Source organism: Protopterus annectens, chromosome 15.part0 (assembly GCF_019279795.1).
Source record: "Protopterus annectens isolate FY-2018-M chromosome 15.part0, PAN1.0, whole genome shotgun sequence".
Lineage (NCBI taxonomy): Eukaryota > Metazoa > Chordata > Ceratodontiformes > Protopteridae > Protopterus > Protopterus annectens.
Genome location: NC_056749.1, coordinates 600,352,094 through 600,377,438, shown reverse-complemented (window position 1 = coordinate 600,377,438; position 25,345 = coordinate 600,352,094). Strand labels below are relative to the sequence as shown.

Below are 25,345 nucleotides of genomic sequence, written 5' to 3'. Positions count from 1 at the left end.
GAAACTGGACCAATAATGAGATGCATATATATGTCAATTTGATATTAACATTGCAACTGAAAATTGTACCCAACTTTTTCTAAATAACTTTTTGGGACATTTTTATATATTTTTTTATATTGCTGCTCACAAAGACCCACAGTGTCAAAAACAACATATTCAGATGGACAAATCCTTTCCCCGACATCCGCAATTGATGTTATTCAGCATAACGGAAGGTGATGTCAGACACCCAGGATACGCAGTTTAAAGTGCCATGAGTATTTCACCTGAACAGCACATGTTTTTACTGTTTTGCAGGGGACAAGCATCCCTGCATGCCCTACGACCCCTGCAAATTATATATGTAACTCTGATATCACACTACAGTAAGGAAAAGGGTAAATTCCCTGGTCCTCACTGTATCGCGATCGCCAGTCACATTGCCAAACCCATAATAATAAATCATGTATTGCATTTCTTATTATGGTTCATAGTATTCAGGTTTGGCATTGTGTATCTTTGCAACTGTACTTTTCATCAACCGACATTCAATGAAGTGCCTTTCAAGCTTTTGATTGTAAACTCTATCTAGCTACATATATATATATATATATATATATATATATATATATATATATATATATATATATATATATATATGGATATACTTCATAACACCGATAAGCAAAAACACTGACAATGAGATCACCAACACCACAAAACCAAAAGTTCAAAAAAACGAAAGTTCACATGCCCGACAAACCACAATCCCGACAGTCAACAAAACAAAAGAAATTCCTTTTCCGAAAAACACATACACAACACAAGCACACCAAAAACCTTACAAACCTACACTAAACCTTACATACACAACTATCTATGCACTAACCTTAACCCAAACCCTAACACTAAGGTCCGTCACTATCGCACACTTACCTTACCCGCACCCTAATCCTAAAGTCCATCACTATTGCACACTTACCTTACCCGCACCCTAACCCTAAAGTCTGTCACTATCGCAAACTTACACAGTCACACTCATTTTGCATGTCGGTGTTTTCAGCATCGAGAGTTTGAACTGTCGATTATTTTCATTGTCGGTCTTCCGGTGTCGGTGTTCTCGTTGATGGCGTTTAGAGCTTTTGTTGTTCTCAGGTAGACCCACATATATATATATATATATATATATATATATATATATATATATATATATATGGGTTCATGTCAGATGGACGAAAGCACAGGTAAATGAAGACCACATCACCGAGACGACTTCACCGACAGGATGCATCCCCAACAGTAAGTAGTGCGGACTGGGAGTTAGTCCCATTCCCTCACTGTAGTGCAATCTGGGAGTTGGTATATTTAAGTGGGGGGGTGTGAGGGGTGCAGGGGGGCTTGCCCCCCTGCTATACATGTTATAATGTCATGTTCGGTGGTATTACAAAAACGGGAATGTAGTCCATTCCGTAATACATTGACTTACCGTTGTCGGGGATTCATCCTGTCAGCAATGTCATCTCGGTGATATGGTCTTCGTTTACCTACGCATTCGTCCATCTGACATGGACCCATGTGTGTATATATATATATATATATATATATATATATATATATATATACACACATAGAGATTTTTTTTAATTTCTGTATTTTTACAGAAAGTATGCTAGATTTAGTAAAGATACTTTGTAAGCAAGATGTTATTCTGGTTTAAAAAGAATTTCTATCCAAAATGGTTTAGTTCTCTCTTTGTGCATGAGATCCAGATATATCTACACTCTCGACAGTAAAACTTGGAATTGAAAGAGCATTCTTTCTCAAAATCTTTTGGTTTAAATGTGTTTCCTTTCTTTAGCTTTTCATCCAAGTTGGTAACAAGGGAACAAACAACATTTGGGCACAGCAAGTTCCTCCAAGTGAAATGATTTACCCTGGATCCTTGTCAGATAAGCGACAGACATTCATCAGAGATAAATACCTCCATGGAAAGTACCGGAAGATTCACAAATGCTTTGGAGTACAGGAGGAGCTGGATGAGGTAGCTATACAAAGTATATGCATAATCAACACAACAAAATATAAAACACTGGTTGTTCGGTAGTTCAGTTTGCTCTGGATGTCCTGACTTGACTGTGCTGTTATCTCTCTGTCTTAAGCTTTTGTTTGTCTATTTGAAGACTTGTGGATGAGTGTAAGATATGTATCCTTTCAATGATCCTGGAATGACCAGAAGCATCTCCCTGTATGGGTACTTCAACAGCCACTCCCTGTAGTTGTACAGACAGTGCATTTGTATTTCCCTTTGGTAGTAATGCACAATTGATACATTTGCCACCAAGTGGGACTCCGAGGTAGCTGATTTGTATGCATGACCAGCTGTATGTTACTGAATACCTGCCACGTTACTAACATACTGTACTCATGTTATGATTCTTTTTAATAAGCCTGGAGAAAGAGGGAAGTCATGAGATGCAAAAATATAAAAAGGCAAGTCAAAAAGCTTTTAGTGCTAGGATTGGATATTACGCAGTTTGCATTAGCAGATGGGAATAGGTCTTAAATTAGTACATGACACATATGTATTATAGAATGCAACAGTATGAAAATGAATCAGTTGTGGGCAGAATCAGGAGATTCTAGAAATGATGACCTTGTCATCAGAAAAGCCCATTATAGCCTACCCAGAGTATCTCTGTAGTCTTTTGACCACTGTCTTTCTTCTATCTCCTTGACCCTAACTGGTCTTTAGTACCACTACATCTAATTATCTTTCTCATCATGTCTATATCTAACATTTGTAGCTTTTGTTGCTTTCAGTAATAATATTTCTAGAGAAAGACAGATCATGTTCCACTTTCCTGCAAATCAGTATTTCTGTTATTTTTAAGCCCCTCCCATCCATTGCAGTGTTTTGCTTTCTTGTTCTGTTTTTTTTTTATTTATTTGAAATGACACCTACATTATGCTGAGCACCCCCTTATGCCATCCCTTCTCCTAGTTATATCATGTTCTGTGGGTCAATATCAATGCCACATAGTATAGTCTCTTGCTAACCACATTTTGTTTACGTCCCTTCTGAGATGTGGCCTCGGGTAAGCATTTTGCTTTTCATTACTGTCAAAGGAGCTGCTTTTAGATAAACATGCCCATTCATGTGGACATCATTATACTGCCAAGCCTGCCTACTACCTTCTCATTCTGCCCCAATGTTTTGAACAGTTCATTATTTTTATCTCAAGGCTTCCTTCCTGTTTGTTTAATTACAAAACCCACACCATCCCCTGACACTAACTCCTGAGTTCTATAATTTTGATGCATCATGATATATGTTTTGGGACAACTCCAAAAGTATTTTTCTTTCTTCCAAATACTACCTTTTGCAATTTGATTGTGGTGTAGAAAAAACATACTATACTTTCTAGAATATCTGACATATCATTTGACCATTTCTACAAAATATATTCAAATTTTAATCTCTGCTCATCTCAGTTCCCTAAAGTACAGTGTGATATTTCAGTTAACAAAAGTGTACTACCATTCTGTTATCTGAATTTGTACCAAGTTGCCTCTTTGTCTGTTACCTGCATTGCCAATGCTAGAAGTCTAAACCTCAAAATGCACTCACTCGAGGCACTCCTTAAAATGGAGAACATCAACATCTGTGCAGTGACAGAGACCTGGTTCAAGGCTCCAGAGGGCACCCCTGCATTAACAGGCTATAATTCATACCACACCTTTCGGCCACCTAACCTGGACCAAAACACTAAAGGCAGAGGCATGTCCATATCCATTAAGGATATCCACACCTCCAGGCTAGTTGCTCAGCATAATGCATCGGGTAGTATCCAAGTGCAACTAACTCTGGGCAAGACCCCAATCCAAATTGTTGCTTGCTACAGATCCCCTGCCATGCCCCAGGATTCCTGCTCCTCATTTCTTGATACACTGGAAAATATTAGAGTACAACCAAACACCCTAATAATGGACGATTTCAACTACCCCACCATTAACTGGGAAAACTACTCATGTACTAACTCTTTTGCTCAACATTTGCTGGAATTCATAAATTCCAATGCCTTGGATCAACTAATCCACACCCCCACCAGTGGCAGCAGTATCCTAGACCTGGTCATTACCAACATGGGCAACCGGTGTTCCACATCAGAGGTCATTTCCTCATTGGTCAGATCTGACCACAAGTTAATCATCCTAGACATCCACATCCCGCCCCCACCCCCCATTAGGGAAACCACTGTAAAAAAAAAAAGTTCTGCAAAGCCAACTTCATGCTTCTTAAGACAGAAGTGGCAAACTTCACAACACCCATGCAGACGGACAATAGAGGTACAACTGCTGAATTCTACACAAATGCACTTTATAAGCACTTACACGAGTGTATGGATCGTGCAATCCCTAACAGAACCAAGATGCTATCCTCCAAAAAAGGAAGCCAATCTGGTGGTCCCCTGCCATAAACAAGCTCTACAAGAGGGGAAAGAAATTGTTGCAGAAAAGAGTAAAATCCCATGATTGGAGGAACTCCCTGGTCAGCCTCAGTAGAAACCTGAAATCCCTCATAAAATCCTCCAAAGCTAGTTACGAAAACAAGATCTGTTCTAAGTTACAGCACAATGGCACTAAATATACAGAACCAGCTGATATTGCCAACATCCCGGCAGATAGGTTCAGTGCTAACCTTACCCCCCTTACCCCCTAAAGGGCCCATCTCTATACCGGAAGAATGCAAAGTTCCTGTAATCTCGGCTGCACAGGTAAAAACCACACTCTCCAAAGCCAAGAACACAGCATCCATGGGACCTGACAACATCCCAGACTGAGTTCTACACAAACTACAGAATGAACTGGCACCCCACCTAAGTAACATGTTCAGTCATAGCCTCACCTCAGGCTTTGTGCTCAGTGAATGGCGCACAGCGATGGTTATCCCACTCCACAAAGGGGGAGCCACCACAGACCCCAGGAACTACCGCATCATTAGCCTGACGAGCCTGGTCTGCAAGGCTATGGAATGTATCATTATAGAACTTATAAACAATGACATTGGTAATCTCCAAACTTTGAACCCCACCCAATTCGGGTTTGTAAAAGGCAGATCATGTCTCCTAAACCTGATAGACTTGTTTGAAGTGGTCACCAAAGCCGTAGATGAGGGTAAGGTGGTTCACACAGCCTATCTAGATCTCGCCAAGGCTTTTGACACCACCCCACACTCTGGAATTATAGATAAACTCACTAAACTACATATAAATCCCTATGTCACAAGATTGGTTACCAACTGGCTCACTGACAAACCCACACTGTGAAAGTAGCAGACTCCAAATCCGACTTCAGACCAGTGACAAGTGGAGTACCACAGGGTTCAGTCCTGGGTCCTCTCCTGTTTGGTATCTACTTCTCAGACATACAGGCTAACACAGAAGGTCTTTGGTTATGAAGTTTGCAGATGACTGCAAACTAGGAACCATAATAAAAACTCCTAATGATGTGGACATCCTATAAAAGGGCCTCACTGAAACAGATGTCTGGTGTCAAAGCCATGGCCTCAAGCTCAATGCCAAAAAGTGCATTGTCATTCCTTTTGGTAAAAACTCTGTACCCATGAACTACCACATAGGCGGTAGTCTACGTAACACCAAAAGTGTGATAGGAGACCTTGGGACACAGGTGGACAGTAGTCTCTCCTTTGATAATCACATTGCCATAGTAGTCAGGAAATCCTTCTTACGTGCCACACCTCATCACAAAAGGTTTCTCATCCAGGAAAAATGAGGTCATTGTTCCCCTCTACTTGTCACTCACTAGACCCATTATAGAGTACAACACCCCTTTTGGTATGTACCTCACAAGACATCTACAACAACTAGAAAGACTGCAGAAATAGCTCACAAAGAGGATTACCGACCTCAAACAGATGCCCTACGCAGACCATGTAAAAAAACTCCAGCTTTACTCCCTCACATATTGCCTACTCAGAAGCAATCTCTGCCTAATATACAAAGCTATGCCAAACCCAGAGCTGTTGGACATGCTCCACTTAAAGAAGTCCCATTCCCTCTGAGCTACATGCTCTAGGGACCTAAACCTTGTCACCACAATAAACAAAACATTCTGCAGTGAGGTATGATGTGGAAGAATGCTGCAGTCAAGTATAAGTCAGAATGCTACAGTCAAACAATGTGTGCAAAATGTTGCAGTTAGGCATCATGTGATAGAATGCTGCAGTCAGGTGCCATATAGCAGAATTCTGCAGTCAAGTATAATATGGCAAAATTTTTCAGTCAGATACAATGTGACATAATGTTATAGTCAGGTGTCAAGTGACAGAATGCTTCAGTCAGGTACAGTGTGGCAGAATGCTTCAGAAACATTTCATGTTACAGAATGCTGTATTCAGATACAATGTGGCAGAATGTTGCAGTCAAGTGCAGTGTGGCAGAATCTGCAGTCAAGTTCAATGTGGCAGAATGCTTCAGTCAGATACAGTGTGACAGAATGTTACAGTCAGGTACAGTGTGACAGAATGCTTTAATCAGGTGTCATGTCACAGAATGTTGTATTCAGATACAATGTGGCAGAATGCTGCTGCCAAGTACAGTATGGCAGAATGCTGCATTCATTCATTATAAACTGTCGGAATGCTGTGTTCAAGTACAATGTGACCAAATGCTACAATCAGATATGATGTTTCAGAGTGTTGCAGTCAGGTATGATGTGGTAAAATGTTGAAACAAGCTGGCAGAATACTGCAGTCCAGTAGTGTGTGTCAGAATGCTGCAGTCAGTGCTCATGTGGCAAAATGATGCAGGAGTAAAATGACAGAATGCTGCAGTTACAATGTGGCAGAAGAATGTAGTCAGCTACCATATGGAAGAATACTGCTGTCAAGTACCATGTGTCAGAATGCCACAGTCAGGTGTGATGTGGCAGGAAGTTGTACTCAAGTAGAATGTGTCAGAATGCTGCAGTCAGGTACCATGGCAGAATGTTGCAGTAAGGTGCCATGTGACAGAATGTTGCAGTCAAGTACAATATGGCCAAATAGTGCAGTTAGGAGCCATCAAGCAGAATGCTGCAGGGAAGTGCAGTGTGAAAGAATGTTGTACAATGTGGCAGAGTGTTGCAATTAAATACAGTGTGTCAGAATGCAGCAGTCATGTAACATGTTGTAGAATACTGTAGTCAGGTAAGATGTGGCAAAATGCTACAATCAGGTATGATGTTACAGAACGTTGAACTCAGGTGCTATGTGGAAGAATACTGCAGACATTTATAGTTATGCAGAATACAGGAATCTGGTTCAAAGTGTCAAAATACCGCAGTAAGGTTCTGTGTGGCTGAATGCTGTAGTCAGCTATCATGTGATTGAATGCTTCAGTTAGATAAAATATGACAGAGTGCTGCAGTTAGTCATTACCATGTGGCAGAATGTTACAGTCAAGTACAATGTGGCAGAATGCTGTAGTCAGGTACATTGTGAGAGAATGCTGCTGTCTGATACAGTGTGCCAGAATGCTGTTGTCAAGTGTGATGTGGCAGAAGCCATAGCTCTCAACTGCCCAGATTTTCACAGAGTGTCCAGATTTTTGCCTCATAATTTTGGTCTGTTCCTCATAAAATTTATGATTTTCTGGCAAATCACTGAAGATTGAAGTCAATAAATAGTGACAGACATTTGAGTTTTAGGCTTTATATCCTTCAGAAAATTTTGGCAAGACCTGTTATTCTAGCAACTTTTTAAGTTTATAAGAGCAACGTTTAAAAATGTTCCCTATATTTGGACCTTTGCCCTTCCCCCCAATATTTTTGACCTGTCTAAATTGTTGGTGCTAATTGTTGGTGCTCATCAGTTATTAGATGGCAGAATGCTTCAGTCAGATAAAATATGGCAGAATGCTGCAATTAATCATCATTAATTTGTGAGAGAATGTTGCAATCAGTTACCATGTGGTAGAGTGCTGCACTTGGGTATGATGTGGCAAAATGCTGTAGTCAAGTACAATATACAATACTAACCAAACTAAACTACTCATCTTCCAACCCACCAAACATACTCAAAACAACTCTCACTTTAACATCATAGCAAAAGACAACACCACTGTATACCCAACTGAACACACCAAATTGCTAGGAGTGGAAATAGACAGTAAACTAAAATTTGACATTCACATATCCATGACCATAAAAAAGTCCACAAAAAACTAGGAGTGTTATACAGAAATAAGCAACTTCTCACCAAAGCAGCAAAGATTTCAATAGCAAATTCCCACCTTATCTCCACCCTACTTTATGCCTCTCCAATATATACCAACCTAAGGCAATGCGATCTAAACAAGCTAGAGACCTGCTACAACAAAATTGCCAAGTTCGCCACAGGGGCATCCTACCGTAGTCACCACTGTCTCTCACTTGCTGAACTGGGCTGGCTTGAACTCCCTCACCTCCTTCAATGGTATCAACTCTCACTCGTCCACAAACTAGTAAACCATCCACTAAATGTCCCATCCCTCCAGAATCTACTCCAACCTTATAGCACCACCAGACCACTAAGATCCAGCAAAAAAAATCACTTGCAGATCACTAAAGCCAATAACTCTGCTGGTGAAGGTCTATTCTCTTGGACCATAGCCAAATTATGGAACTCTCTCCCACCCACAATTACCTCCATACCATCATGCACCCATTTCAAAACTTTACTAAAAGCACACCTAAAACATGCTGGCTATGCCCTTGCAACTCCCACTCTAATATCACCCACCCCATCCAACCACTACCTTTCTTTCCACTCCACTAACTACCTTGATTATAGCAAGCTCAGATGCTCATAAGCCTAGTACTTATTATACAGCAGGAACTTCTTATTGTAACATTTGTTAATGTCTGTTATGTACTTCACAGATAAAGATTCTAGTTGTCTACTGATGTACTATGTTCTTCATCTGTAAATATGTTGTAAGTAATTGCTATGTAAATTGTTAAATCGCTATGTAATCCAATGTAACTACTGTCTGTTTATTTTAACTGTGGAGCTTTTCTCCCCGGGCATCTGCTGAAAATGGACCTACGTCCAGTCGGACACTCCCAGTCAACAAATATAAATAAATAAATAAAATATGACAGAGTACCACAGTCAGGTACAATGTGACAGAATGCCACAATTGGGTATGATGTTGCAGAATTTTGCATTCAGGTGCCTCATGTGAGAATGTTGCAGTCAGGTTCCATGTGTGAGAATGCTGCAGTCAAGTGCTATGTTTGAAAATGCTGCAGTTAGGTATGATGTGGCAGAATGTTGCAGTCAGGTAGAATGTGACAGAATTATATAGTTAGTTATCATATGATAGAATGCTGCAGTTAGTCATTACTTTGTGGCAGAATGTTCCAGTCAGCTACTTTGTGGCATAATTCTGTATCCAGGTAAGATCTGGCAAAATGCTACAATAATTTACAATGTTGCAGAACGTTTCAATCGGGTGCCATGTGGCAGAATACTGCAGTCATTTATAATTTGGCAAAATACAGGTATAGGGTACAAAGTGTAAAATACTGCAGTAAGGTACCATGGGACAGAATGCTGCAGTCAGCTATCATGTGACAGAATGTTCCAGTTGGGTACCATGTGGTAGAATGCTGCAGTCGGCTATGATGTGGCAAAATGCTGTAGTCAAGTATGATATGAATGAATGCTACAGTCAGGCACAATGTAACAGAATGCCATAGTCAGGTATGATGATGCAGAATGCTGCAGTCAGATGCCATATGTGAGAATGCTGCAGTCAGTCATGATGTGGCAGACTGCTGTAGTCAGGTATCATGTGGCAAACTGCTGTATTTAGGTGTCATGTGTAGTCATCATTACTTTATGATAGAATGTTGCAGTCAGGTACCATGTGGCAGAATGATGCACTTGAGTATGATGTGGCAAATTGTTGTAGTCAAGAACAATGTAGCAGAATGCTACTGTCAGATATGATGTGATAGAATGCCACAGTCAGGTATGATGTTGCAGAATGTTGCAGTCAGGTGCCATGTGTGACAATGCTGCAGTCAGGTATGATGTGATAGAAAGCTGCAGTCAGGTAGAATATATCAGAATGCTGCAGTTAGTCATTACTTTGAGACAGAATGTTGCAATCAGGTACCATATGGTAGAATGCTGCTCTTGGGTATTATGTGGCAAAATGCTGTAGTCGAGTACAATGTGACAGAATGCTACAGTTCGGTACGATATGACAGAATGCCACCGTTGGGTATGATGTTGTAGAATGAAGAATGCTGCAGTCAAGTGCCATATGTGAGAATGCTGCAGTTAATCATCATTACTTTGTGATAGATTGTTGCAGTCAGGTACCATGTGGCAGAATGCTGCACTTGAGTATGATGTGGCAAAATGTTGTAGTCAAGAACAGTGTGGCAAAATGCTTCAGTCAGGTATGATGTGGCAGAATACTGTAGTCAGCTGCAATCAGATTCCATGTGACAGAATGCTACAGTCAGGTACCATGTGGCAAAATGCCACTGTGTGGTATGAGATGGTAGAGTGTTACTCAGGGGTATAGCCGATGAATTCCATTTTGTACTCACAGATGCTTATTGCTACCCCCAATAAACCTGGCATTTAAAAAATGGTCATATCTCTCAAGCTGTTGCCCCCCCAAACTTAATGTGTGTAACATTTCCAGCTGCTCAGTCAGAAGCTATTAGAAGTATTGTTTTTAGATTTGCAATCCTCTCTGTAAGCAAGCTATATACAAGTTTTTAGAGACATTAATCCAAATGGTTATAGACATCATATGGCTTGATAAAGTCCCAATGTTTCTAACATGTTCAGAAAAAAATGGCACCTCACCTAAGTGTCATGTTTAATCATAGCCTCACCTCAGGCTTTGTGCCCACTGAGTGGCACCCAGCTACAGTTATCCCACTCCACAAGGGGGGATCCACCTTGGATCCCGGGAACTACCTCCCCATCAGTCTGACGAGCCTGATCTGCAAGGCCATGGAACATATTATCATGGAACTTATAAACAAAGACATTGGCAACGTTCAAACACTGTACCCCATGCAGTTTGGGTTCATGAAGGGTCAATCTTGTCTCCTGAACCTGATTGACTTCTTCAAATCAGTCTCTAGCTGTGGACAAGGGTAAGATGGTCCACACAGCCTATATGGACCTTGCCAAGGCCTTCAACACCATCTCCCACTCTGGAATCATAGATAAACTTACTAAGCTGGACATTAATTCCTACATCATTTGATGGGCTGCCAACTGGCTTACTGACAGAACCCACACTATAAAAGTAGCCAATTCCAAATCCAGCTCCAGACAATTGACAAATGGAGTACCTCAGAGTTCAGTCCTGGGACCGCTCTTGTTTGGCATCTACTTCTCTGAAGTACAGGTCAACACTAAGGGACTCTGGCTAACAAAGTTCACAGATGACTGCAAACTGGGAGACATTCTTGAATCCCCAAATGATGTGGATATTCTAAAAAAGGACCTTACAGAAACAGATGCTTGGTGCCAGAGCCATGGGTTCAAGCTTAATGCCAAGAAATGTATAGTTATCACCTTCGGGAAAAAACATGTACCCATGAATTACCACATAGGTGGCAGTGCACTAAACACCAAAAGTGTGATAAGAGACTTGGGGACACAGGTGGACAGTAGTCTCACCTTCGATAACCACATTACCACAACAGTCAGGAAATCCTTCTATGCAGCACACCTCATCACTAAGGGCTTTTCATCCAGAAAAAGGGAGGTCATTGTCCCACTGTACTCATCCCTCATTAGACCCATTATAGAATACAATCCCCCATTTGGTATGTACCTCTCAAGACATCTGCAACAATTGGAAAGGCCGCAGAAATACCTCACTAAATGAATCACAGGCCTAAAGCAGATGCCCTATGCTGACCGTCTAAAAAAAACTCCACCTATACTCTGTCGCATATCATCTCCTCAGAGGCGATCTCTGCTTAACATACAAGGCCATGTCAAACCCAGAGCTGTTGGACATGCTACACTTAAAGAAATTCCAATCCCTCAGAGACACATGCTCCAGGGATCTAAACCTTGTCATCACAATGAACAACACAAGCCTTGAAAATGGTTTGAAACAGGTAAACAAAAAACTTCCCAAACACTGTCTTCCAACACCACGTGAAAAATCCACTATGAAACCTGCGTTTGAAATATTTATTTAAGCTTCTCTTTAAACATGCACTTTTCGTCAGATTTAAGTATCCAACTTCATCAGAAACAAAACTTTAAGTTAATAATCTACTAGAGCATTTTATAGCACCCAAATCTCATTGAAATCACATTGAAGTCACGCAGCACTACACATGTACTATGCAGAGAGCTCACCCTACTGGTGAGACTTGCAACTACTAGTTAATTCTTTATTTTTTATTGTTTGTTTTTTATATATTGTTTAATTTCTACCTATATAAAATCTCATATACATGCAGGTCGCAACTCAGAAAATACAATGCTATAATGAACAATGATAAAAAATATAAAATATAAAAATAATATACTAACAAATGTAAATATAAAAATATATAAAAAATCTCCAAGTAAAGAATTATGTTAAGCTTTATATAACTAACAATGTTAAAATAGTTAAAAATAGATAAAAATAAAGTTTTGACTTGTAATTTCGATCTCAAAGAACTGCACATGTATTTGCTCAGAAAAGCAGCAAAGTCTCAAATCTAAAAATACAAATGAGAATTCACCTTAACAGATTTTTCAAGCATAGGACACACATAATCAAATTACACTCATTCAGGCCAGGAAACTGGCAGGCATTCAGCCTCAATTGCCAACAAAGCTCTAACCTTTCCAATCTAAGTGACTCTGGACCACCTCTTCCGTCATTGTATAGTTGTTGTATGACGCTAAATTTGAAATTATGTGTGGGCTGTTCTAAAATGTGTCTTGCCAATGCATTTGTGGATTTACTATTGTTAATACTATATATGTGTTCGTATATCCTGTCCCTTAGTCTTCTGTCGGTTTTGCCGACATAGAACGCGGGACAGTGGGTGCAGCTTGCCAAATACACTACTTGTTTACTGTTGCAATCATATTTGTCCTTGGCTTTGATCTTAACATCCCTAATGCAACAACTGTTACCCTCATGGATATATTTGCATTGGTTACACATATAACATTTGAATGTACCCAGTTTCTTTTTCATCACAGTGGCTCTGTTTTCTAAGATTTGTTTCAAATTTGCACCACGTCTAAAAACTATTTTCGGGCATTTGGGGAAAGTTGTGCGTGTCTCATTATGGTTCAGCAGTAACCCCCAATTCTTACAAATGATGTTAACTATTTCAAAGGATTCCATGGCAAAAGTGGAAATAAAGCAATAAGGGCTGAACAACTCGTCAGACCCCTGTTTATCACTACAAACCAAAGTCATATTTTTATTACACAAAATTGGTGGGAACACTCCTCCATGTCTCTTAGCTTTCACTTCCTCAAGGAGGGTCATGAACAAATCGAGAGGGTAACCTCTCTGTAAGAAAAAGTTCTTTAGTGTGTCGCATTCGGCTATAAAGTCCTCATCTTTTGTGGACATCCTAGCTGCCCTAACTAACTGCCCCTTAATCACAGATTTCTTCTGTGAAAAAGGGTGGCAGCTGGAAAACTGAAGGAAGGAATTTGAGTAAGTACTCTTACGGAAAATTTTTGCTAAATAAACTAATTCTCTATAATCTTTCCTTAATTCAATGTCAAGATATGAAATCTTGTCCTTGTGTACAGAATAAGTGAATTCCAAAAACTCTGTGCTGTTATTAAACATATCTACCATTCTCAGTGCCTCTGATTCCTGGCCAACAAACATCACAAAAATGTCGTCCAATAATCGCGTATAAAATTTTATGTGTTGTTGGCACCAAGGATTTTGTAAGACATGTTGTCTCTCCCAATGTGCCATGACCGTATTAGCCACACTGGCCCCACATGGGGACACCATCGCAACTCCCACTCTTTGATGGTAAAATTTACCATTAAAGGTGACATAGTTATAAGACAGTACTATGTCTATTAATTCTGTCACCAAGTTCACTTCATCTCTAGGGGCATTATGGGTTTGCATAAAAAGTGCTGTCCTTTCAATGGCTTCCTGGTGGGGAATCGAAGAATACAAATCCTTGACATCTATTGTCAGAAATAAGGCGTTTTCAAAAAATGGAATTTGATTAATATGTTGCAAAAAGGACCAGGAATCTTTTGAAATTTGGGTCTCTTGTACAACATATTTTTTAAGGATGTTGTCAACAGCTTTAGTGCAAGCATATGTCATACTTCCCCTTGCATCTACTAATGGCCTCATTGGTGGGTCTGCTACACTTTTATGAATTTTCAGAATTCCAAAAATAATAGGTAGTCTAGGTGCTGGCATCTTCAAGAATTCAAACACATTCTTGTCAATACACCCTTCAATATATAAATCATACAACAAGGAATTCACTCTATTCATAGCTATATTTAACTCATTCCTTGACACTTCACTGTATGTCTCAGTGTTTAAGATCGAAAACATTCTTTGGTTATAGTCTGCTACATTCATAATCGCCAGGCCCCCTCCCTTATCTGGTTTCATAATTCTCACATAAGAGAAACTCAAAAAGTTAAGTATGTCCCTTTCCTCTCTTGAGACATTATGTTGTTGGAAATTACCATGCCTACTACTAAACAGTGTGTTCCTAATATCAATTTCGCACATCTGTTCGAAGAAGGACAAAATCAAGTGGCAAAACCGACAGAAGACTAAGGGACAGGATATACGAACACATATATAGTATTAACAATAGTAAATCCACAAATGCATTGGCAAGACACATTTTAGAACAGCCCACACATAATTTCAAATTTAGCGTCATACAACAACTATACAATGACGGAAGAGGTGGTCCGGAGTCACTTAGATTGGAAAGGTTAGAGCTTTGTTGGCAATTGAGGCTGAATGCCTGCCAGTTTCCTGGCCTGAATGAGTGTAATTCGATTATGTGTGTCCTACGTTTGAAAAATCTGTTAAAGTGAATTCTCATTTGTATTTTTAGATTTTAGACTTTGCTGCTTTTATGAGCAAATACATGTGCAGTTCTTTGAGATCAAAATTACAAGTCAAAACTTTATTTTTATCTATTTTTAACTATTTTAACATTGTTAGTTATATAAAGTTTAACATAATTATTTACTTGGAGATTTTTTATATATTTTTATATTTACATTTGTTAGTATATTATTTTTATATTTTATATTTTTTATCATTGTTCATTATAGCATTGTATTTTCTGAGTTGTGACCTGCATGTATATGAGATTTTATATAGGTAGAAATTAAACAATATATAAAAAACAAACAATAAAAAATAAAGAATTAACTAGTAGTTGCAAGTCTCACCAGTAGGGTGAGCTCTCTGCGTAGTACATGTGTAGTGCTGCGTGACTTCAATGTGATTTCAATGAGATTTGGGTGCTATAAAATGCTCTAGTAGATTATTAACTTAAAGTTTTGTTTCTGATGAAGTTGGATACTTAAATCTGACGAAAAGTGCATGTTTAAAGAGAAGCTTAAATAAATATTTCAAACGCAGGTTTCGTAGTGGATTTTTCATGTGGTGTTGGAAGACAGTGTTTGGGAAGTTTTTTGATCACAATGAACAAAACATGCTGGAGGGATAGGTTCCTGACCCAGAGACTCTCCAGACTCTGGAATAGACTGCTCATACGTGTCAAGCAGAGCGCCTCTTTGGCCGTCTTCGAAAGGAACCTTGATGATTGGATGGGAGATAGGAAATTCACCCCGGGGATCACGTCAGTCGCCCTGCTAGACAGGGGTCCAAGGAAGTAAATACTGTGGGAAGAAATAGCCAGGGAATTGTTATGGCTAGGCTTGTATAGGCCAGGCCCTAGGGCCAATAGCCTAGTACTAACCTATGAATCATTTAATTGTGCCCCACTAGTGAGGAAGAGACCACTGTGTTGCTACTTGATTTCTTTTTGCTGTCAGCATTACAAGTTAATTATGCAAGCAGCTGTACCCAGGTGCTGTTATCCTGCACCTGTCAGTTATAAATGAAAGTGGTGCAAAATGCACATTCCTGAACATAAGAGACTGAGTCATACCCCAACCAGTATTATGACAAACATTAATGGCTTTGATTCTTAATTGCTAAATATTTTTTTGTTCCCTACACAATTTCATGTTATTCTGCAGGGGTTAGTTCTTTCTTTTGGCACTGGGATTCCTACATGGCTACTCAGTCTGCTGTCTTCATTACCATTGATTTATCTCACATTTGTTCCCAAATAAAGCATTGCCTCCCATAACTGCCACTCATTTGGCTGTCTCCTGCTTGCATCCATTTTACTACTCCACAGTTTTATCTGGCAGTCTTTTAAGTACAACCTGTCTGCTTTTGAATCTATAATGCAGTTCATGGTTCTTGCCTCACTTCATCACTCACCTCCTTTTAGTGAAAGTGTTTCTTCTGCCCCTTACTCTCCTCGCCTTCCTTCTCCCTTCTGTCTTTCCTTCATCTCTTCCATCCCTTCTTATTTCTGTAGATCCCACAGATAATCCTCCCTTGCTGTTGTGACTCATAAAACTCATGCATATTTACTCACAAATTTTGCTCACTCTTTGGGATGAATGTTATCAAATGCAATATTTTATTTATAAGATTGTAAATGATATTGGCTTCCTAGAGTCAAACAGCTCCAAAACATGTTTATTTTTTTTTTTTTTTGTTTCTTCTACAGTGTGAGTAACTTTCTTTATGGGAGTAGAATCTGATGCTTTTTAATTATTGTGACATGTATTATTACTGCTGTTATTAATAGAGTTAGAATTATTATAATAGTATTATAAGTGTTTGTCATACAGTGGTTTTGCCAAATAGACAATTGGGGCACTGAAAATCATTTTAAAAGCATTCTTAATCTCCAGGTTTTTAGTGGACAGGAGCACCAACAAAAGAAGCAACGAAATTAAACAAAAAAAATTAGACTCATTTGATACACAGTAGCAAATATATACCTCTCAGCTGTCTGTGAGTATCAGGGGTATTCGCAATTTTACCTCAGTTTTTTTGCTCCATTCTTCTTAAATTTGGTGATTTTGTGACAAAAGTATAATCGCTATAATCAACAAAAATTAACAACCTCAACAGCTGACATGCTTTTTTTCCTTCTAAAATGCATGTTAATTTAAATTATTTTATTCTGTCAACATCCTAAGTGATTGATATCTGTATTTTAAAAGTATCTGGAAGTCTAAGTCCTGTCACCCTCTTTCATTTTAACTTCATCAATGATTCTCAGATGTTTAATTGGACCATTTTTTGCTTCCAAAAGAACCAAAAAGAATTTAAAAGCAACTCTTTAAAAAAAATAAATAAAACATTAGAAATTAAGAATAATAGTGCATAATAGCAGTGTATAATGACACAGTAGATGACACACAAGATTAAGACTCTGAGCTGTTAACAAGCTACTTCTTGTAGCCAGAGGTACAGGGTTTGATTCCTTTCACCTCTATTTGCCTGTTATGTGACTCTGAGGAAGTTACTTAACCAGACAGTGCTATCCAGTGGGCTTATCAGCTTAACTAATGTATAAAATAAATACATAAAACAGGAAATGGGCAATGATGCATTTAAACACATCTCCCATGTCAGGTTTTACCTTTAGCATTACATTTTGCTTTCAGTATTTAGTATAACTTTACCTACTTCCCAACACTGTTTATTATAATGTCAGATAGTCAAACATCACAGACCTTAAAACATACAGGAAAGTGTTGCATTTTGTGACAATGAAAGCATTTTAAAGAAGGCAAACATCTTTTAAAGGTTCTAACTACATAAATAATTTGGCTAGAAAATGTTTTTATCTGACATTATTGGCGCACTTAAGTAATCCTTTCTGAATTCCTTGAACCTACTTTTTGTTCCTCAGCAAAGCATTATTTCATCATTAGAGGGCAGCTCAGGTGGTACAGTAAAGAGGGGGGATACAAGCAACATTTATTTAAAAAATTCCCTTTTTTAATGTGGTCTTGCACTTCATTGTGGTTGCCCTACAGTATGTCTTCTGTAGCTAATTTTCATGCTAAAGGTTTCTACTTCTGATTGCTCATTTAATAAGGTAAGTTACAACACAATTTTTATCTGTGTTCATATAAAGGAAATCTTGTATCTGAAACTGTGTCCCACTCTCTATCACAGGGAATGTTGGAACTTAATCTTAGCATGTAGGCCTAATCACAGTTTTGGCAGAGCCATACGCTGAAGCTATTTCTTTCAATGAATTTTCACAAAAATGTCACTTTTAGCAAGAATAGTTTGAATGTAAATGCCATAAATCATATAATTTGCTGGTGTCTGAGCTAGCTTTATATCTTTTCTTTTCATTGCATTAGTAACCAGAACATTTGCCATTTCCTGGTATTATACCAGACCGTTACTAATCAGACTACTGATATCAGTGTCCTGTCTTCCAGGCCCTGTGTAATGCTGTGATTAGTGATAACAACATCTTAGAAACCATGCAACTGGTAGCCAATGGAGCACAGGTGACCTGCAACACTGGGGACCCCCAGCATCCCACTCCAATTGATCTAGCTAGAAGGGAGAATCAAATGCTTCAGTTGGAGTTCCTCAGACAGAATGAACATCAAGGTAAGAGGCACCTGCAATACTAAAGCCAAAGAGTATGCCAGCAGGGCACTGGTCATTTTTGATAAAAGTAGTCATTTTACTTGATAGAAATAATATGATACTATCTTTTATCTCTAACCATCAAAGAATGTTCATAAACCAACCAATAATATAATTCCAAGTAGTCCAGGCAAAAAACCAACACAGTATGTTCATTAAATAAAACTGAGGATCCAACCAAAATAAAAGCGAAAAAAAAATAACTTTATATAAAATGACTGTTTGTCAGGTTTTTTGTGTAGCATGTTAATAATAACCAAATAGTAAAAACCAAACCCTTTATATTTTTTATTTTAATTTATATAATTTTAATTATAATTATTAATTATTTTTAATTCACAAATACAGAAGAAATAAAATAAAAATAAAAAAAAATTTGAAAAAAAATAAATAAAAAAAAAATAATAAAAAAAAATAAAAAAAATAAAAAATCATAAAAAAAAAGAAAAGTTTCAAAAAAAGTCAAAACAAAATCAAAAAAAAAAAAAACTAAAAACCAAATAAATTTTAATTTGGTATATTTATATATGACAAATGTAAATTTCAAAATTTCAAAAGGTAAAAACAAAATAACAAACTGTTGTTCGTAAAAGTTCTAAATATTTAATAATAATATATATAAATATCCATATATATATATAAAAAAAAATAGTATGTAAAATAAAATGTTTAATAATTAAAAATTATTTTGTTTTTTATTTTTTTTTTATTTTTAGTTCAACAGTTTTACTGCATTATGTTTTCTTATTTTTGATTTTCATTTTTTTTTTTTTATTTCTATTATTTGTATTATTTTTTTTTTTTTAATTTAATTTTTTTTATTTTTAAGTTTTATAATTTCTTTTTTTGTATTTTTTTCATGGTATTAATATTATTTAAAAATAATTATTAAATGTTAAAATTAAAACATATAATATAATTGGTTTGAATTCAACTACTTTCTCCTTATTGTAATTATTGTAACAGTCAGACAAAAGTTCTATAAAGTTATATGTTTTTCTTTTTCACTTTTATTCTTTTAACATTTATCCTTTGATTTTATGACTGAACTTATTTTGGAATTATCTCTAACCATCCTACCTCCAACCCCTGCCCATGCTAGTCTCTCCCTTTCCTTCTCTATGTCTTTTAACCACTGTACTATCTACATTATTAACCTTATATTTAACTATTGACATATACTGTCAATCTATTTATTTGCAACCTTCATTACTGATATTTTCTATTTATCTATGTATGTATATTTGTAATAGCTTCCCATATGTGTTCAAGAATGTACATGTACAGTTTTTTTTTTACATCTGTTGTATAACTGTAGAGCTTTTCTCCCATGACCTCTGCTGAAAATACTTTTTAACTTAATCAGGTTATTCCCATTCAACAAATGTGTATAGTAAGATGCTGTTCAAATACTTTCTTAAAGTTTTCTGCCTAACATATTGGAATGCAAAAAGCTTGGCTTAAATGTTGAAATTACGTAAGCGTCCAGAAACTATGTATTGCTATCTGTATTTAAGGTCAAATCATAAACATAAGCAAATGCAGACAAAGCCCTCTGCTTAGGCGCTATTAGATTGACAGAAGTGAAATATTAGATCTCATTTGGGACTCAAACCCAAGACCTTCAGCATAATGCACTCCACTGCTGCTGGACCAGCAGTCTCTAGGACAGATGTATGTTGGGTTTTCCCTTACGAGCCTTACCTTTTCAGCTAGGAACCATCCGCCATAGATTAAGGTCATCTCTACTTAACTGCGTTTTCAGCTAGGAACCATCCGCCATAGTGATTAAGGTCTTCTCTACTTAACTGAATATTGGAAAAGCATCTCCAAGTTAGCATCTGAATTACAGGAGTTGGTGTTAGTTCAAATAGTTTTACTTTTTTAATCCATGTTCTCCCATGCATACCATTAACCCAGATTCCTTAAGCTTTAACAGTGACCTGTGGTGTAGGTCTGCAGATGGAACATGGCTATTTAAAAGATTATAACACTGCTGTGGAAGTTTAATAAGGGTGTATCATAAAAGCAACAAGCATTTGTGTGAAAAAAATGCAGAAATCCAACAGAAGGAAAACATCCTGCAGTTCTCCAATAATGTAGCCTCAAAGAAGCTAGGGAAGTATAGTATTTAAGGAGTAGAAGACAACACAGACAGTAAAAGACAAAAAAAAATTACAGCAATTAATGCATAATGAGCTAGAAAAGGCAATGAAAAAACAATGGCCCAAATCTAGATAAGTCTGCTCAGAAGGGATAGCAAATGTGTAGTACAACCAGTTGACACCAAAGGGAGGTGGAACTTGTCATAGTTGCGTGACAGAGCAGAGGCAGATAAAGAAAGGGAAGGTAATGTTGAAAGTGACAGGAGTTGACAGAAATTATAATGATGACCTAGGGCCGCTGAATATGTGCTTCTGTTCAGTATTCATAAAGGAGCAGTAGATGGATTTACCGAATTTAACTAGAAGTTCAGGGTAAAGAGTTTGACTGATTGCAGTCCTGTCATATAAAGAAATCCTGAAAGAACTTGAACAAGTTGATGTACAAGGCAGCAGAGCCTGATTGCATTCACTGTAGAATTTTTAGAGATCTGACGCTGAATATGTGCTTTTTGTTCAGTATACATAAAGGAGCAGTAAATGGATTTAACGAATTTAACTAGAAGTTCAGGGTAAGGAGGTTGACTGATTACAGCCCTGTCATAGAAAGAGCTTAAACAAGTTGATGTACAAGCCACCAGTGTCTGATGGCATTCACTGTAGAACTTTTAGAGATCTGACAAGATAACTGGTATTGCCACTAATTAATCTTTTTGAACAAGTCATAGGAGTAGGCATGATTGCTGAACAATAGAAATCAGATATGCTTCCCTTCAACAAGAGTGAAAGCAAGCTATGCAGAGATGGTTCTTTGGGGCTATAACCTATCTATCTTTTTCTTCCTAAGCTTTTTAACATTTTTATTGGGCTTTTTCCTTTACTTATTTATTTAAACGTTTTTGTTGCACAACTTTTGCTAGCTGCTGAGTGACTCATACACACATGCTGTAAACATGTCTTATGTGGTGGAAGCTTATGCATGCTGCATTAAGAACCAAAATATAGGCAAATGTTTACTGCGGGCCTATCTTGTAAAACAGCCCAACAAATTAGTTGATTCCCCATAAGAGTGTAGATTGCTTTTATATCCTTCCAGTGTAATTAAATAAGTAAAAATGCAATTTTTATGGCGCCATTTGGGCTGTAATGTGTACCAGCAAAACAAAAGAATGAAATGTGGGCTGGATAAGCAGGCTCTCTGCAACCCCACCTGGGGTTGTGATCTTGTTTGATTGGTTAATGCAGTGTGTTAAGCTAACCATTCATAAGCAAGATGAGAGCACCGTAAAGAATGACTTTTTTATTTATAATTATTAAAATTTTGTATAAAGGATAGGTGGGAGATTAATGGATAGATAAATATTTTATCGCTATCAACTTGCAAACATAATGCAGTTTGGGACCGTAATTATTTAGGTGAATTCAAAGAATAGAAATAGCTCTGGACTGAAAAAGAACAATAAATTTCTGCTTTTATTTGAAATTACTGTTGTATGAATTAAACAATTATCAGTGTCTTATTAATACCCTTTTCATTTGTCCTTTGTATGATTTTAAACATGGCCAGCATATTAATAATTTCAGAGTAGCAGAGATAGTTAAAATGGATATGTAGCACAGCGGGTCATTGATAGTTTTCTCTGAAGATTGTTAGCTATTGAACGCCTTCCTAATTACAACTATGCATATCTGTCTAAGTCATTTTCAGCTGTACATAGGTTGTAACATGTAAAACATTGCAATAAATGGCAATGTACGACTTCCAAGGAAAGCAATGATTAATGCATTCCCTAAGTTTAATTTGAACTGAACCATGCTCAGCAATGATCCAGGGCAAAACAGCAAATGTAATTACAAAAAAAAAAAAATATATATATATATATATATATATATATATATATATATATATACATACATACATACATACTGAAACATCAGTGTAGCCAGTCAATCTGTATGTTTTTGAAGATGGGTGTCGCTCACCCAGTCAGAATAAAATAGACAGGTTTTTGTGGGTTCTGTTCAAGCAGCTTTATTATGCACAAACACATCAGGATTGAGGATTAATAACTTTAACTTAGATAAACTTATAAACAAGCTAGCTATTACATTCATACATGCTCACTCTCTGGCTGCACTCTCAAAATGGCACCGAAGCTGGCACGTACTTGTTATTTATATGTACGTGCCGTCCTTGAAATGCTTCTTAAAGATACAGCACACACACACTGTTCTACATCCTTTCTCTTTGAGAAATAAGTCATGCAATATTGACAACATCAGTTGACATGGAATCAGTACAAATAATTCATTGTCATGCAATTATACAGAACTAAATACATACAAGCAATTATGTCCAGGTTGCTGTGTATTTCACACTAGGTCTGGAAATACGACCAAATCCTGTAACATAAAAATTAGAATTAGGTCTAGCAATTGGAACTGTCTCGGCTGTATATTCAACCTTAGGGACATCAGGAACATCATCAAGAATGGAAGTAGAAGTTAAGACATGTTCTGAAACAGGAACATTGTCAGGATTGCTCTAAGATCTAGAGTCTATATCACAGGAACAATGCTGCAGTATCGATTCTGGTACAGGAAGATGATGTCTTCGATTTCTCCTGTACTCCACCCCCTCAGATTCTATGAAGTAGGATCTCGGCTCAGTACATATACTTGTTACTTGACCAATCTAGTCAAAACCTTTCACGTTTGTCCTCACTGTCTCTCCTTCTTTCAATGGACAAAGAAATCTGCTCGATTTATCATTGCTCGACTTCTGGAAAGAACACTTTCTGAATAATTGGGCTCTAATTGTCCTATTGTTCTTAGCTTTAGACCTCAGCAAACTGGAACTAATAGGCAATGTTGTTCTGGTTTGCCTGGATAGAAGTCTCTGAGCAGGTGAGCCAAGTATATCATCATGGGGTAGGTTTCTGAGATTAAGTAAATTCAAAAAGACATCGGTATTATCATGCTTTGACGTCTCAAGCAATTGCTTTGCACTCTATACTGCACATTCAGTTAGTCCATTTGACTGTGGATATTCAGGACTACTAGTAACATGTACAAAGTCCCATTCTCTTGCAAATTTCTGAAACAACTGACTGGTAAATTGAGTACCACTGTCAGAAATAACTTTGTGTGGACTACCATGGACTGAGAAATGATGTTTCAGCTTGGTGATACCAGCAGTGGACGTTAGATTAGATAGAAAATCAATCTCAAACCAGTTCGAATAAGAGTCTACCAACACTAAGTAATGCTGATTGTTCCACTTGAATATATCAGTGGCTACTGTTGACCAGGGTAGTTCAGGAACTTGACTTAGCTGGACTGGTTCTTTTTGCAAATGCAGTTTAGTACTATTGCATACTAAACAAGAAGAAAGTACTATATCAATGTCTTTAGCTAGAGAAGGCCAAAATACTAATTCTGTCCCTCTTCTTTTCGTAGATTCAGAACCTAGGTGACCACAGTGCAAAATCTGGATATATTAATGGTGTAAGGAAGCAGGAACAACAATTTTAGGACCTTTGAAAATAATACCATCTTCCATCAACATCTCATCTCTGTAAGGAAAATAAGTTTGCACTTCAGGTGGTACACTAAATTGCTTTGACATCCATCCAACATTAATGCAGTGGTTAAGCATTTGCAAAATTGGATCACTCTTAGTACGATCTCTCAGCTCATCAAGTCTCGTGGTAGAAAAATTATGCACTTCCATGACGTTAAAGTTAAAATTCTCTGCATAAACCTGTTCTGTTGTATTTCTGGGTGATCTGGGGAAGGTATCAGCCAGATAAAGAAGTCTGCCTTTTGTATAGACCATTTTGAAGTTGTTCTTTGCAATTTGAGTATCATTCTTTGTAACCTCACTGGAGCTGAATGCATAGGCTTCTTTAAAACAGTGACTAGAGGTTGGTGATCAGTTTCAATCTGAAGAGCTCAACCATAGATATAATCATGAAACTTGGAACATGCAAATACTATTGCCAAAAGTCTTCTTTCTCAATTTGAGCATATTGCATTTCAGTTTGGGTAACAGTTCTAGATGCATAGGCTACTGGTCTGCCTTCTTGAAGAATACCTACACCAAGACCAAACTTTGAAGCATCACAGGAAAGAGTGACTGGTTTATTGACATCATAGTATCTTAATGTAGGTAGAGTGGTAATTTTCTGCTTAAGGTCTTCAAATGCTTTCTGGTGCTGTTCCAACCAAAACCATGTAACATTTTTGTGTATCAGCTCTCTCAAAGGTGCTGTCAACTCACTGAAGTCTGGTATAAACTTGTCTAAATAGTTGACAATGCCAAGAAAATGTTGTAAAGCTTGAACATTATCTGGTGCTGGTATCTCAAGAATGGCTACTTGCTTGGATGGTTCTGGTCATAAGCCAGTGCTAGTAAATAAATGACCTACATATGTAGCTTCTGGTAGTCTGAATTTGCACGTCAGAGGATTAAGCTTTATGTTCACTTCA

General features: G+C 37.6%; 1 protein-coding gene across 2 annotated transcripts in view; it reads left to right on the top strand.

Moving 5' to 3' along the window:
- LOC122789943 (arf-GAP with Rho-GAP domain, ANK repeat and PH domain-containing protein 1-like) overlaps window positions 1-25,345 on the top strand; it is a 1,460,469-nt gene that overhangs the window by 742,466 nt on the left and 692,658 nt on the right. For both annotated transcript variants that reach the window (XM_044057421.1, XM_044057422.1), the window contains 2 exons: window positions 1,841-2,023; window positions 18,536-18,713. In XM_044057421.1, the coding sequence (XP_043913356.1) occupies window positions 1,841-2,023; window positions 18,536-18,713 (361 nt within the window). The remainder of the gene's footprint in view (window positions 1-1,840; window positions 2,024-18,535; window positions 18,714-25,345) is intronic.